Here is a 12,148-nt window from a genome sequence, read left to right on the forward strand (position 1 = left end):
TTATGTTTGGAACATTTCACTAATGGGATAATAGACTTTTTTGGTGAAGAGTATCTAAGAAGACCTACGGCGGAAGATCTTCAACAATTACTCGATATTGGAGAGGTACGCGGGTTTCCAGGGATGATTGGCAGCATTGATTGTATGCATTGGGAGTGGAAAAACTGCCCAACGGCTTGGAGAGGGCAGTACACACGAGGTTCAGGAAAGCCGACAATTGTCTTAGAGGCTGTGGCATCAGAAGATCTTTGGATATGGCACGCATTTTTCGGATTACCAGGTACCCTAAACGATATCAATGTTCTTGATCGGTCTCCTGTTTTTGATGACATTATACAAGGTCGAGCACCTAAAGTTAAATTCAAGGTCAACAATCACACTTACTGACAGAATTTATCTGAATTGGTCAACATTTATCCAATCCATCCCACTTCCTCAAGGTAATAAAGCAGAGCTGTTTGCTAAACATCAAGAATCCACTAGGAAAGATGTCGAACGGGCTTTCGGGGTATTGCAATCGAGGTTTGCAATAGTAAAAAACCCAGGTCTACTATGGGACAAGGAAAAGTTAGGGAAGATTATGAGAACTTGTGTCATATTGCACAATATGATTGTGGAGAACGAACGAGGCGGATACTCTCTAAGTGATACTTCTCAGTTCGAGTCAGGAGAGTCAAGCCGAAGTTCGAAGGTCAAAAGGAGAGAAAGTTTGCATTTGAATAACATGCTAGGCATGCGCAATGAAGTTCGGGATTCAGGAAAACATGATAGTTTGAAAACTGATTTAGTTGAAAATGTATGGCAAAAATTTGGTAACATAGATGAATAATCTTTGTATGTTCATCAATTATCAATGTAATGAATAAATTTTATTTATAAAATATATTTTATAATATTATATTCATCTTTCCAAAATAATTTCAAAACTAAAAAAAATTTATAAATATATTATTTAATTCTTATGAACCCCTTCTTCAGGTTCACTAATGCAGAAGCACAATAGCAAAAAGTTCAATACTATTCATGTTCCCACCAAAAAAATAATAAAAAAAGTGCTATGAACCCCAAAGGGGGGTTCACTTATGTGGATGCTCTAACACGTCAGGAAATGGTCAAAAATGTTGTGAACAGTTTATGACGAAATTTTTTACGACATTACTGACCATTTATATGGTCAATCATTTTTGATCACTTTCTAACCAAATTTGATTCTGACGGACGATTTTTGACGACTTTAGGAGGTTAGAATTTGGAAAAAAATGCTTGTTCCTGACCATTTTCTTTCCTATTTATTGGTCAAAAATTAAACAATTTCTTGTAGTGTTATCCATGACATTGGACATACATATGGAGTGAGAGAACTAAATTGATGAACTCCACTTTCTTTCTCTCTAAATATTTACATGGATAGATGGTATGATTTCTAGTTCATGGCCCGATGCATATACTTTGCAGTTTGCACATTTGTTCTCAATGTTGGCATAGAACAAGTCTTCAAGTCCGCGTAAGAGCACAAAATAATGACCCTAAATTCATTCCCCCCACTAAGTTAATGTTACTTAGAAAAAAAAGACAGCAATTATCTGCACAAATGTCGAATCAGTGATATTTATATACCCATACGCGTCAATATCAAATATAGTTTTTTCTCTATGGATGGATTTAAATACGTTTTGACTTTTAAATCCATTTCAATTTTTTTTTTAAAATACTACCAACTCTGAAATTAGAACTAACATGAGCTCTCCCTACAATCATAGGCTATTGTTTATAAGAAAATAATAAATCAGGGTCAAAACTACAGGATAGTAGTATTGCACGAATAAAAGCAAAAGTCTTCAGCTTCACACTTTAAGAGATTTCTTGTAAAAAAAACAAAAGAAGCTAAATCTTCACGCTAATTAGGGCAAAGACATAGTGAAAGTTGATAGACTTTAAGAGATTTCTTGTTTAACTTATTCTGTAGAAATGATACGCATATGTGTTGTAATTATTTGTAACGACTCAAAAATAAAGTGGGGGAGTTTTCCAAGACATCGCGACACATAAAATCCGTAAACCAATTCGACTTTCCATAAGATCAAAATAGGATTTATGAAAAATGAATCACAACTTAAGTAAAGTCAACGGAGGTTAAATCCACCCTGTCGCTCTTGTTTGCTCCTTTGGCAAAGCAAAAGTCAACTATTATTTAATATGCTTGCTTTGCCGGTTGTATGTCATTTCTTTTTTTTTTTTGTAAAAAATAGGGTCAACTTCTCTGTGCAAAAACTTTTAATAGCCAGATAATTAAAAAAATAGATCAACGAGAAAAAATATTTTTGTTTTTGTTTTAGTTTTAAGAACCACTAGATATTGATCCGCGCTTTGCACTAATAATTTAACAAATAGTTTGTTAATTTGTAAGAATTTTGTGTATTTAAAATATTTTTGCATTTAAATCAATACTTTTAAATTCAACCCGAACATGTGGTCAAATCGGTTAATCCGGTCATCCGATAATTTGATTTAGGTTTTTAAAAATATCCATATTTAAAAAATCATTAAAACCCGAGACTAACCCTAAATCCAATTTGATTTGTATCATTATAGTTTCATAATTTTTACCTTTTAATCTAAATTTTATAATTCATTGTTTTGCAATTTTATGAAATTATAACGTTTCTACAAAATTTTGATAGAGAAAATGATAGATATAAGATAATTAACAACTATAAATATGTTTTGATCATATTACTCCTTTTTATATTTTTAATTAATTTTATTATAATTATGCTGTGTAATTTATCTTGTTAATAATTTATATTATAATCGGTTTAAATTTCTTGTTAAGCATTTTTATTTAGATAACATCTATTTTGAACATTTTTCATAATTACTTTTGTTATTATATTTATTGTGCAATGTATAACGTTTATATATATATATAATATATGTAATGGCTATTATTTAATTATTAAGTTACTTAAATAAATGATATAACTATTATTTAGTAATATAAATAAGATAATCTGTTAATTTAATTAATTTATTATTGATTAAAATGTTTTTGTAGTATTTAAACCTGTTTAAATAAGTACAATTTATTTTCATTATTTTATAAATTATTTGAAATTTTCAGTTATTTTATTTATCTAAATGATTTGAAAGAAAATTGTTAGAACTTATTAAAAGGATGAGTTCTAATGTTTTATATAGTTTGGATACAAGATTAGTTTTAATGTTGTTCGGAAACATGAAAAATAGTATAAAGAAAAAAATATATTGTTTGGAAGCATTGATAGTAGTATAAAGAAATAAAATTAGTGATTTAGTGTAGGTTTAACTATAAAGTAGAAAGATGTATTTAATTTAAAAACTTACAAAATAAACTTTAAGTCCAATCTAATGTTTCTGTTTTAATAATATAGATAGTATGTATATGCGTTGACACCTCAGACATGTGTAGATGAATAAGCTCATTTGTATCAATATATGTAAGTGTACTATAGGTGACTTTAATTGGTTAAATTGTTAGTGTTTATGGTTAAACAAGTCGGAATTCAAATTAAATAAAGGTGATATGCATGAAAAATCTGAATCTTTGTGACAAAAAAAAAATGAAAAATCTGAATCTAATCTAGGAATCCAAGTGAAGCTTCTCTACGGGTTTCTTCTCTCCTTAGCCACATCTATCATTCGTCATGTTTTAGTTATTTTCGTTTATCACTTTACCGTCGAGAATTTTTCCGGTTGTAACCGACTTAGCCCTTGGGGTGTTTAATTTTAATATAAGCATTTGGTGTTCAAAAAAACAAAACTGGAGTTTTCACTTTATTATATTTATATAGTTAAATAAAAGAATATAATAAGAAGTAGGATATATAAAACATCATAAAAATCGAAGCAAATTAATTAAAACGTAGGATTAGAACTAGGCTGGTTTTCAAGTGCAGCAGTTTCCTGGGTTACTTTTTGACTCCCAAAAGCTATATAAATCGATATTAACGTTCCATATGATTAGAATTTTCATATACTAATATTGCTATAAGTTATGACAAACTTAAATTCTACATACGATGTGTTATTAATTAGCCAAAAAAATTGTAGAAACGCCTTTATATCACAGTACAGTTAGACAAGAATAATAGTTGTGAAAGAAATATACTTATACTGATATATATACGTGTGTATTAAAATCTAAACATCATAACTAATTAGTTTATTACAGGAACTATAGGAAACTCCAAATCCCAGAAACCATAGAAGAACAGACATGCCGACAATTAACACTTTTACACTCTCCCCTAAAATAAATCCAAATTGGTGACCAAAGAGATATACGGCTAGCTCACGCAACCAGTGCTTAGGGTACTTAAACAATTTATATGATATTTTATAACACTATGATTTATATTTCTGGTCAGTTGGTTGGTTGATTACAAATCACTCGTAAAATATAACTAAAATGTTCTCATGTAAATAATATGATATGTACACTCAAAACGTTATTTTAATCAAATTGTATGTGTCATGGAGGGCAGGTCCACCGCGGTTTCGTCCAACACCTTCTTTACCATTTTGATATTCAACTTTGTTGTTAATTAAATGTTTTTGACTAACCAACAATCCTATATTTTTAAATTTACATAACTACCTATATATATAATAATCACCAACCATCTCATAAGGATAATTATTCCACGGCATACCAATTATTTTTGTTTAAACTATACATCTCAGAAAAAAGGATCAAATATTTTCTCAAAGAATCCATGGAGGTTACTCAATATCATCAAAGTTTTAATGAAGGTTCGAGTTATAGGGTTTCCATGAACAAGAACTCACAAGTAATATCCAAGATCAAGCCCAAGATTCGCATCATCCACATATTCGCTCCTGAGGTCATCAAGACTGACGTCAAGAATTTTCGTTCACTCGTCCAAAGTCTAACCGGAAAACCCACAGCCGGAGAAGTTAAAACCGATAAAAAGAGAGCCAACCCGAGAGTTTCGACGTCTCAAGAACCGGTTTGCAGCGATCATCAGCCGGCTAATCGGCTAACGGGTTTCACAGGTTTATTAGCAAACGGAGGAAACCATCAGGTGAAAGAAGAATGGGGATCTGGTGATCATAAGCGTACGTCCAACACAAACACTTACTTTGACCTAGAAGGTTTGATTCAAGATGTAGGAGAAGATTACTTCTCTTCGTTTCCCGTGAGATCATCTTCTTCTTCACAAGTGGAAGGTTTCATCTTCAACAACAACCACAACACCAACAACAACTTCGATGCAAAGGGTCATAATTCGTCATAAATAATGACTGTTAATTTCTAGAGTTTTCTGATTTTGCAATCGCATTGGTTTGATGAGTTATAATCGTTTGAGGCATGAAAGCAAACGAAGAAGACTATGTTTTTTAGGAACAAAGGCATAGAAGTTATATTTTGAGTTTGATGGGTACGTACAATGACAACTGGATTGTTTTTGGTAGACTGACTTTGCCAAGGCTGGGGGTTGTAATAAAAAGTTTAATTTATGTGCAGCCCTTCCCAGAGAAGTGACTGTATCTAATTAAGTGGTGCCTGTGGGTCAGGTGCCTGTGGGTCAAAAAACCCTAGTTGTTTTGGTTTGTAACTTCATTGATGTGCTACTATATATTGGATGTGTAATAAAAATTCTTTGGCGCGTGTATGTGATTGATTAGTCAGCTGTATTTTTTTGAAGAAAAGTTTGTATGGCACTTAGAAGATTGAGCAAAACAGTTTTTACAGTATAATAATTTTTTTTTCAGTATAATAATTCTTCCTCTTGGTTAAAATGGTTTTTACTGATTCTTTTGTTAAATATTCAGCCTTGTAATGATATGTTGGTTACTCAATTAAGAATGATGATCTCGTATATCTTTGTGCTAGATCTTACTTAATGATATGTTAGTTCTCCTTCCAATGTTAGTTATTGCTGTGTTTTTATTTTATTTTTGGTTCTGTTTTATATTTTATTTTGTCAATAACAAAAATATATAAAATTTAACATTTAAACTAAATTTTATACTTTCCAAAATACAAAATAGACAAAGATTTTGTTATAAATACATGAGATATCCAATGCGATAATAAAAGATACATAGTAGTTTTGTAATTTGTATGTATGATAAATACGAAATTGTATTATTTTTCCATCAAATTATATATATGATTTTAAATATAATATTAGTATTAGTTTAAGTATTCATTTTGGTATGTTGAGTTGCATCTATTTGTTTTAAATTGGCGATAATTTTCTTACTTGTGGTAAAATTTTCTTATTAGTAGGTAATTCAATTTATCATCTTATATTTGTAAATATATTTATAATAATTTTTAGTTTGATATATCTTGTTTAAAATAAAAAAAAAATATTAAATAGGATATGAATTAATAAATATAACTTTTAATATTTTAAAATTTATACCATTTTAACCAAGAGGAAGAATATATATATATATATATATATATATATATATATATATAATAGATAAATCATAATAACTGATTGATTTGTTTGTTCATATTTTGATTGGTTTCATTATTTATATTGGGTTATATGAATTTTTTTTTTGAAATGAACCATAATATTTTTGGTTATAATTAGATTGAAATAATAAGAATAGTTTTGTTAATCAGATTTTGTTTAGGTTTTCCTTAAATTGATAAATATATTTATTAATATATTGATATATGTTGTTTTCGATAAAATGGAGTAGAAGTTTATATTTTAAAATTTATTGATAATTATTTTTTTGTTTATGATTTTTGGGAAAATATAAAGAAAAGTAAAATAAATTTCGTTTACATATAATCTATCTTTTTATATTTTATAAACATATACTTGTATTATTTATGTGCTATTGTTGAAATGGAAATTGAAGTTAAATATAAGTAAATATTTTCTAATAAAATATTAAATATTTTCTAATAAAATATTAAATATTAAATATAAGTAAATATAAGTAAATATTTGTTTTGTATATATAAGTAAATATTTTCTAATAAAATTCTAATTTTTTTTTAATTTTTGTTTTTTGGGATTTTTCCTAGTAACTCTATTGAAGAATTGTTAAAAGACGAAAGTAAATGATAAAATAAATTGTCAAAAAAATATAATTAAAGTTATGGGTTAAAAATTTGGGTTGACAAGGCTCAACAAAGAAAATTATCAAAGAAAAACATCTACAGCCGCAGAAAATAATTCCATCGATGCAGAATTTGACGAAAGCGATAATGGCGTCTTTTGGGGTCGAATTCAACGAGGAGGAGTATTTAGTATCTAACCATATGATTTAGTGCATAACTAAACTCAATGCACACATCCTGTCTATGGAAGTAATAATCTCTGTAAATTGACCTCTCTTTTTTTTTTAATTTTATGTATATGCAGTTGCAGACATCTTGCTGTGGAGAAATGAGAAGAATACATTTGTTTCTTTTGTTGTCCTCAACTTGTTATATTACTGGTTCTTCTCTTCTGGAAGCACATTTACTTCGTCTGCAGCCCAACTTCTGTTTGTACTTGCCGTTGCTCTCTATGGACTCTCTTTTGTGCCGTCAAAGATGTAAGTTCTGGTTCCAAATATTGACTTTCCCTTAACCACTCTGGAAAACAGTGAACGTGTGTTGTGATACTAGAACGTATGTTTCTCTTTTGAAATAATTTGTCATTTAATTTACAAATTTTGCTTTTACGACAGCTTTGGGTTTCTTCGAGTCAAGAAAATACCTCCGTGGAGATTCGAGATATCGGAGTCTGTAGTGAGAGATCTTAGCAAAGATATCGTAGCTGCATGGAACCACGGAGTTCACAGCTTAAATTCCTTGAGCAGAGGAGGAGACTGGATCAAGTTCTTCAAGGTACAATTTTATATCCTACGCACTTCTCTAATGCTCATCAAACATGACAAAAACTGACTTCTCTCGTTGACTCATACCAGAAAAACAGATTGCTGGATCACTATATCTCCTCAAACTGATCGTATCCCGTTCGTTGGCAACATTTCTCTTCACAGGTACACAAAGCTTTGTTAAAGAAGGGGTGCTGAAGAATCTGCCTCTACCTGATGCCTCATCTAAACCAATGTTCATGTGAAGCTTCCAAGCCCAGGCGACAATCTCAGAGACTAACATCCGTTATTAAATGTCTATATACTGGCAAAGATGCTATTAAAAATCCTTATTTTTAAGACTGTAATCCAGATGAACACAAATTCTTACTCGAGGCAATTTCGTTGTTACGAATTTTCCATGACTATTATAAAACGCATCGTTTTGTTGTTACTTCGCAGAATCCAGAAAGAAAATTAATTATTAATATGAAATTATCTTTATTTCCTTTTTTTTGTTTATTTATTTATCCTTTAAAGAGCCGCCGTATGGATTGGATCGCTCTTTATCTCTCTATCTTCAATCTCGACCTAGGGTTCTCTCTCTCCTCTTCTCTTTTTTTTTGACGCATCGTTCTCTCTCTCTCTGATTGTTCTCTAGCTCAACATACTATCGATTCATCGCTCAATTCATCTCTCGTTTACATTGTTTTTGCGGATTCATACTCTAGGTTTGTTTAATAACTTTGATTGTTTCTTATCAGTGATTACACGGTATTTAGTATCTAACCTAATCCTTTCATGTCTTTTTGAATCCTATCATACTTATCTACTTTGTTCATGTCCTTTATGTTTACTTTGTTCTTAGGGTTTTGATATTGAAGGTATCGTAGGACCAAAGGTATGGTTACGTCTGGGCAGTTGGTATCCTATAAGTGCGAAGTTCCTTATCCCTTTAGGCAGAAGGTTAAATGTTACGGGAAACTTGGTCTTCATCGTTACAATTTGATTCAGGTATAAACTAGTTTACTAGTTGGATCGATCTCTCTAGATAAGTGCTAACATTCAGTTTTTTTTCTCTCTCAGGGTAAAAACTTCGAACTACAAGATTTGATCAAATTCAACATGCGGTACTGTGGTGCTTCTTCTTTCTACATCACTTTGGAGGCTCGTGATACAGTTACCTGCGGTCCGTTACAAACCTTTCAGGTTTGTGCTGATGAAAAGGATTTTGGCTATCTGAATGTGGTTTGTTCTGTTGCCCGTATTAAAAGTAACTTACTCTTCTGAATTTTTCTTTTATTGTTGTTATATACAACTTCAGTTTGCCTATAAAATTTAAAATTATTTTTCATAGGTGGTGAGACAACTGGTGGTGCTAGTGAGACAACTGGTGTGTTCGCATTGCCTAATTGGCCTTCAGATGCTGAGATCCAACGACTTTACACGGTAATAGTGTATAGTTTTGCATAAGTTTTTGTTTTGCTCGTGATTATTTTTAAAACAAGTGTGAGATATGTGTTTCTAGGTCGATAGATCAGAGTTGCTGAGCACCCACTGGATTCTTTTGTACCTCGAGCTTGTTCTTTGCATTGAATATGGCTATGGCAACTTTTCAGAGGTAAGTCTTATTTTCTTTTCTTTTTTCTTTTTTTTTGTTTTGCACTATAATGATGTGTCATAAGTATCCCCCTTTCCTTTCTTGCAGGACAAAGTCTCCAGTCTGGAGCTTGAGAAGGTGGCTATAGAAACTGACGATGAGACTCCGCTCCAGGCCAAAAGTTCAGTCCTCTACATAGCTTTTAGAGGACTGGCTATTGATGGTACTGATGAGTCAGTTGAACGGAAAGCTGTGATCAAAAGCATGTTCAACGAGCTTACAGGATCTTTGGCTCTCCAGGGTATCTTATGCAACCGAGAAACTCCTATGAGTGCGGAAGAGTACTTCAAGTTTGTTTACATACACTACAAGAAAACACAGTTTTAGCAAGGAAATTTAACGATGAAAACTAATCCTCGTGAAATTACGTTGACTTAACGATGAAATTGCGAGGAAATAAAGTTTCCTCGTAACGGCCTTGTAAAATACCGAGTAATGCGTTTCCTCGTAAAATCGTCGTAAGTTGACGTGGTTTTTCCGAGAAAAATGTGTTTCGTCGCAAATTCGTCGTAAAATTAGCATGATTTTTACGAGGAAATAACTTACGAGGAAAGAACGAGAAATCCACCAACTTAACACGTTTTTTTTGCCACCAACCTAATATTTCGTCGTAAATTCGTAGCAAAATTCAACTACCAGATTCGAAAATTTTCTATAAATATGGAGGTTTGAACATAATTTTAAGCACACCAACAAGAAAAAAAAACGTGAAAAAAATGTCGGGCTTGGGAAATATTTTCGAGTTGCGGAGGTGGATGTATATGCATAGAGATGCTAACGGGAGAGTGACGAAAGAATATCTTGCTGGGTTGGAGCGTTTTATGCATCAAGCAGATTCTACACCGCTCGCCCAAGAAAGCGGTAAAATATTCTGTCCTTGTAGGAAATGTAACAATTCAAAGTTGGCAAATCGTGAAAATGTTTGGAAGCATTTAGTAAATAGAGGTTTCACGCCAAATTATTATATCTGGTTTCAACATGGAGAAGGTTATAGTTATGATCAGAATGAAGCTAGTAGTAGTAATAGCAACTTTCAAGAAGAACCGGTTGATCATCAATTGCATAATGCACATAGTTACCATCAGGAGGATCAGCCGATGGTAGATTATGATAGGGTTCATGATATGGTAACTGATGCATTCGTAGCTCATGATGATGAAGATGAAGAACCTAACATAGATTCAAAAAAGTTTTATGAAATGTTAGATGCGGCAAATCAACCACTTTACAGTGGTTGTAGAGAAGGTCTCTCTAAATTGTCATTGGCTGCTAGAATGATGAATATTAAAACTGATCACAATCTACCTGAAAGTTGCATGAACGAATGGGCAGATTTATTTAAAGAGTATTTGCCGGAAGACAATGAGTCTGCTGATTCTTATTATGAGATTCAGAAACTGGTTTATAGTCTTGGGTTGCCTTCGGAGATGATAGATGTTTGCATCGACAACTGCATGATCTACTGGGGAGATGATGAGAAGTTGGAAGAATGTCGATTCTGCAAGAAACCACGATTCAAGCCGCAAGGAAGGGGACGTAATAGGGTACCGTACCAAAGGATGTGGTACCTACCAATTACAGATAGATTGAAAAGATTGTACCAATCGGAGCAGACTGCTGGAAAGATGAGGTGGCATGCCGAGCATACTCAGACGGATGGTGAGATGACTCATCCATCAGATGCAAGAGCCTGGAAAAATTTTAACAAAGTACATCCGAATTTCGCTAGCAATAGCCGGAATGTGTACCTCGGATTATGCACAGATGGATTTAGTCCATTTGGAATGTCAGGGAGACAATATTCATTGTGGCCTGTCTTTCTTACGCCATACAACCTGCCACCGGAGATGTGCATGCAACGGGAGTTTTTATTCTTGACCATATTAATACCCGGTCCGAAGCATCCAAAAAGGTCACTTGATGTTTTCCTACAACCACTGATAAAAGAGTTGAAAGATTTGTGGTCAACAGGGGTGAGGACGTATGACTGCTCAACGAAGAAGAATTTTACGATGCGAGCTATGCTTTTGTGGACCATAAGTGACTTTCCTGCCTATGGGATGTTGTCTGGATGGACTACACATGGGAGATTAGCTTGTCCATATTGTAATGGAACGACAGATGCATTTCAACTGAAGAATGGTAGAAAGACAAGTTGGTTCGATTGTCACCGTCGATTTCTTCCAGTTGGCCATCCGTACCGAAGAAACAAGAATTTGTTTAGGCACAAAAAGGTTGTGAGAGACACTCCTCCTCCATATCTAACTGGAGAACAAATTGAAGCGCAAATCGACTACTACGGAGCTAACGAAACAGTTCGCTGGGGTGGTAATTGGCATGTCCCTCGTAATATGCCTGATTCTTACGGTGTTCATCACAACTGGCACAAGAAGAGTATATTTTGGGAGTTACCATATTGGAAGGATCTCCTTCTGCGCCACAACCTTGATGTGATGCATATAGAGAAGAATTTCTTTGAGAACATCATGAATACAATATTGAATGTCCCAGGGAAGACAAAAGACAACATAAAATCGAGGTTGGACTTGCCGGATATTTGCTCAAGAAGCGAGTTACATATTAAAAGCAATGGGCAAGTTCCCGTTCCGATATTCAAATTGTCTTCAGAAAAAAATCGGTGTTGTTCAA

At 32.8% G+C, this 12,148-nt stretch overlaps 2 protein-coding genes across 2 annotated transcripts; both read left to right on the forward strand.

Annotated features, from left to right (window-relative positions):
• The first annotated feature begins 4,699 nt into the window (after window positions 1–4,699).
• Window positions 4,700–5,662, forward strand: LOC106341105 (VQ motif-containing protein 18-like). Its single transcript, XM_013779927.1, has one exon. The coding sequence runs from the start codon at window positions 4,755–4,757 to the stop codon at window positions 5,295–5,297; it is 543 nt and encodes a 180-aa protein (XP_013635381.1). The 5' UTR covers window positions 4,700–4,754; the 3' UTR covers window positions 5,298–5,662.
• A 2,764-nt stretch (window positions 5,663–8,426) lies between these two features.
• LOC106340788 (UPF0725 protein At1g23960-like) lies at window positions 8,427–9,826 on the forward strand. The gene is made up of 6 exons (XM_013779631.1): window positions 8,427–8,570; window positions 8,708–8,853; window positions 8,926–9,112; window positions 9,197–9,288; window positions 9,368–9,460; window positions 9,548–9,826. The coding sequence occupies exons 2-6, from the start codon at window positions 8,743–8,745 to the stop codon at window positions 9,824–9,826; spliced, it is 762 nt and encodes a 253-aa protein (XP_013635085.1). The 5' UTR covers window positions 8,427–8,570; window positions 8,708–8,742.
• The last annotated feature ends 2,322 nt before the right edge of the window (window positions 9,827–12,148 follow it).

Source organism: Brassica oleracea, chromosome C4 (genome assembly GCF_000695525.1).
Source record: "Brassica oleracea var. oleracea cultivar TO1000 chromosome C4, BOL, whole genome shotgun sequence".
Lineage (NCBI taxonomy): Eukaryota > Viridiplantae > Streptophyta > Magnoliopsida > Brassicales > Brassicaceae > Brassica > Brassica oleracea.

Coding starts and splice junctions, on each gene's coding strand:
- LOC106341105 (XM_013779927.1), top strand. CDS start 4,755: ATGGAGGTTACTCAATATCATCAAAGTTTTAATGAAGGTTCGAGTTAT.
- LOC106340788 (XM_013779631.1), top strand. CDS start 8,743: ATGGTTACGTCTGGGCAGTTGGTATCCTATAAGTGCGAAGTTCCTTAT. Junction 8,854..8,925: donor ATCGTTACAATTTGATTCAG/GTATAAACTAGT, acceptor TTTCTCTCTCAG/GGTAAAAACTTCGAACTACA. Junction 9,461..9,547: donor GCTATGGCAACTTTTCAGAG/GTAAGTCTTATT, acceptor CCTTTCTTGCAG/GACAAAGTCTCCAGTCTGGA.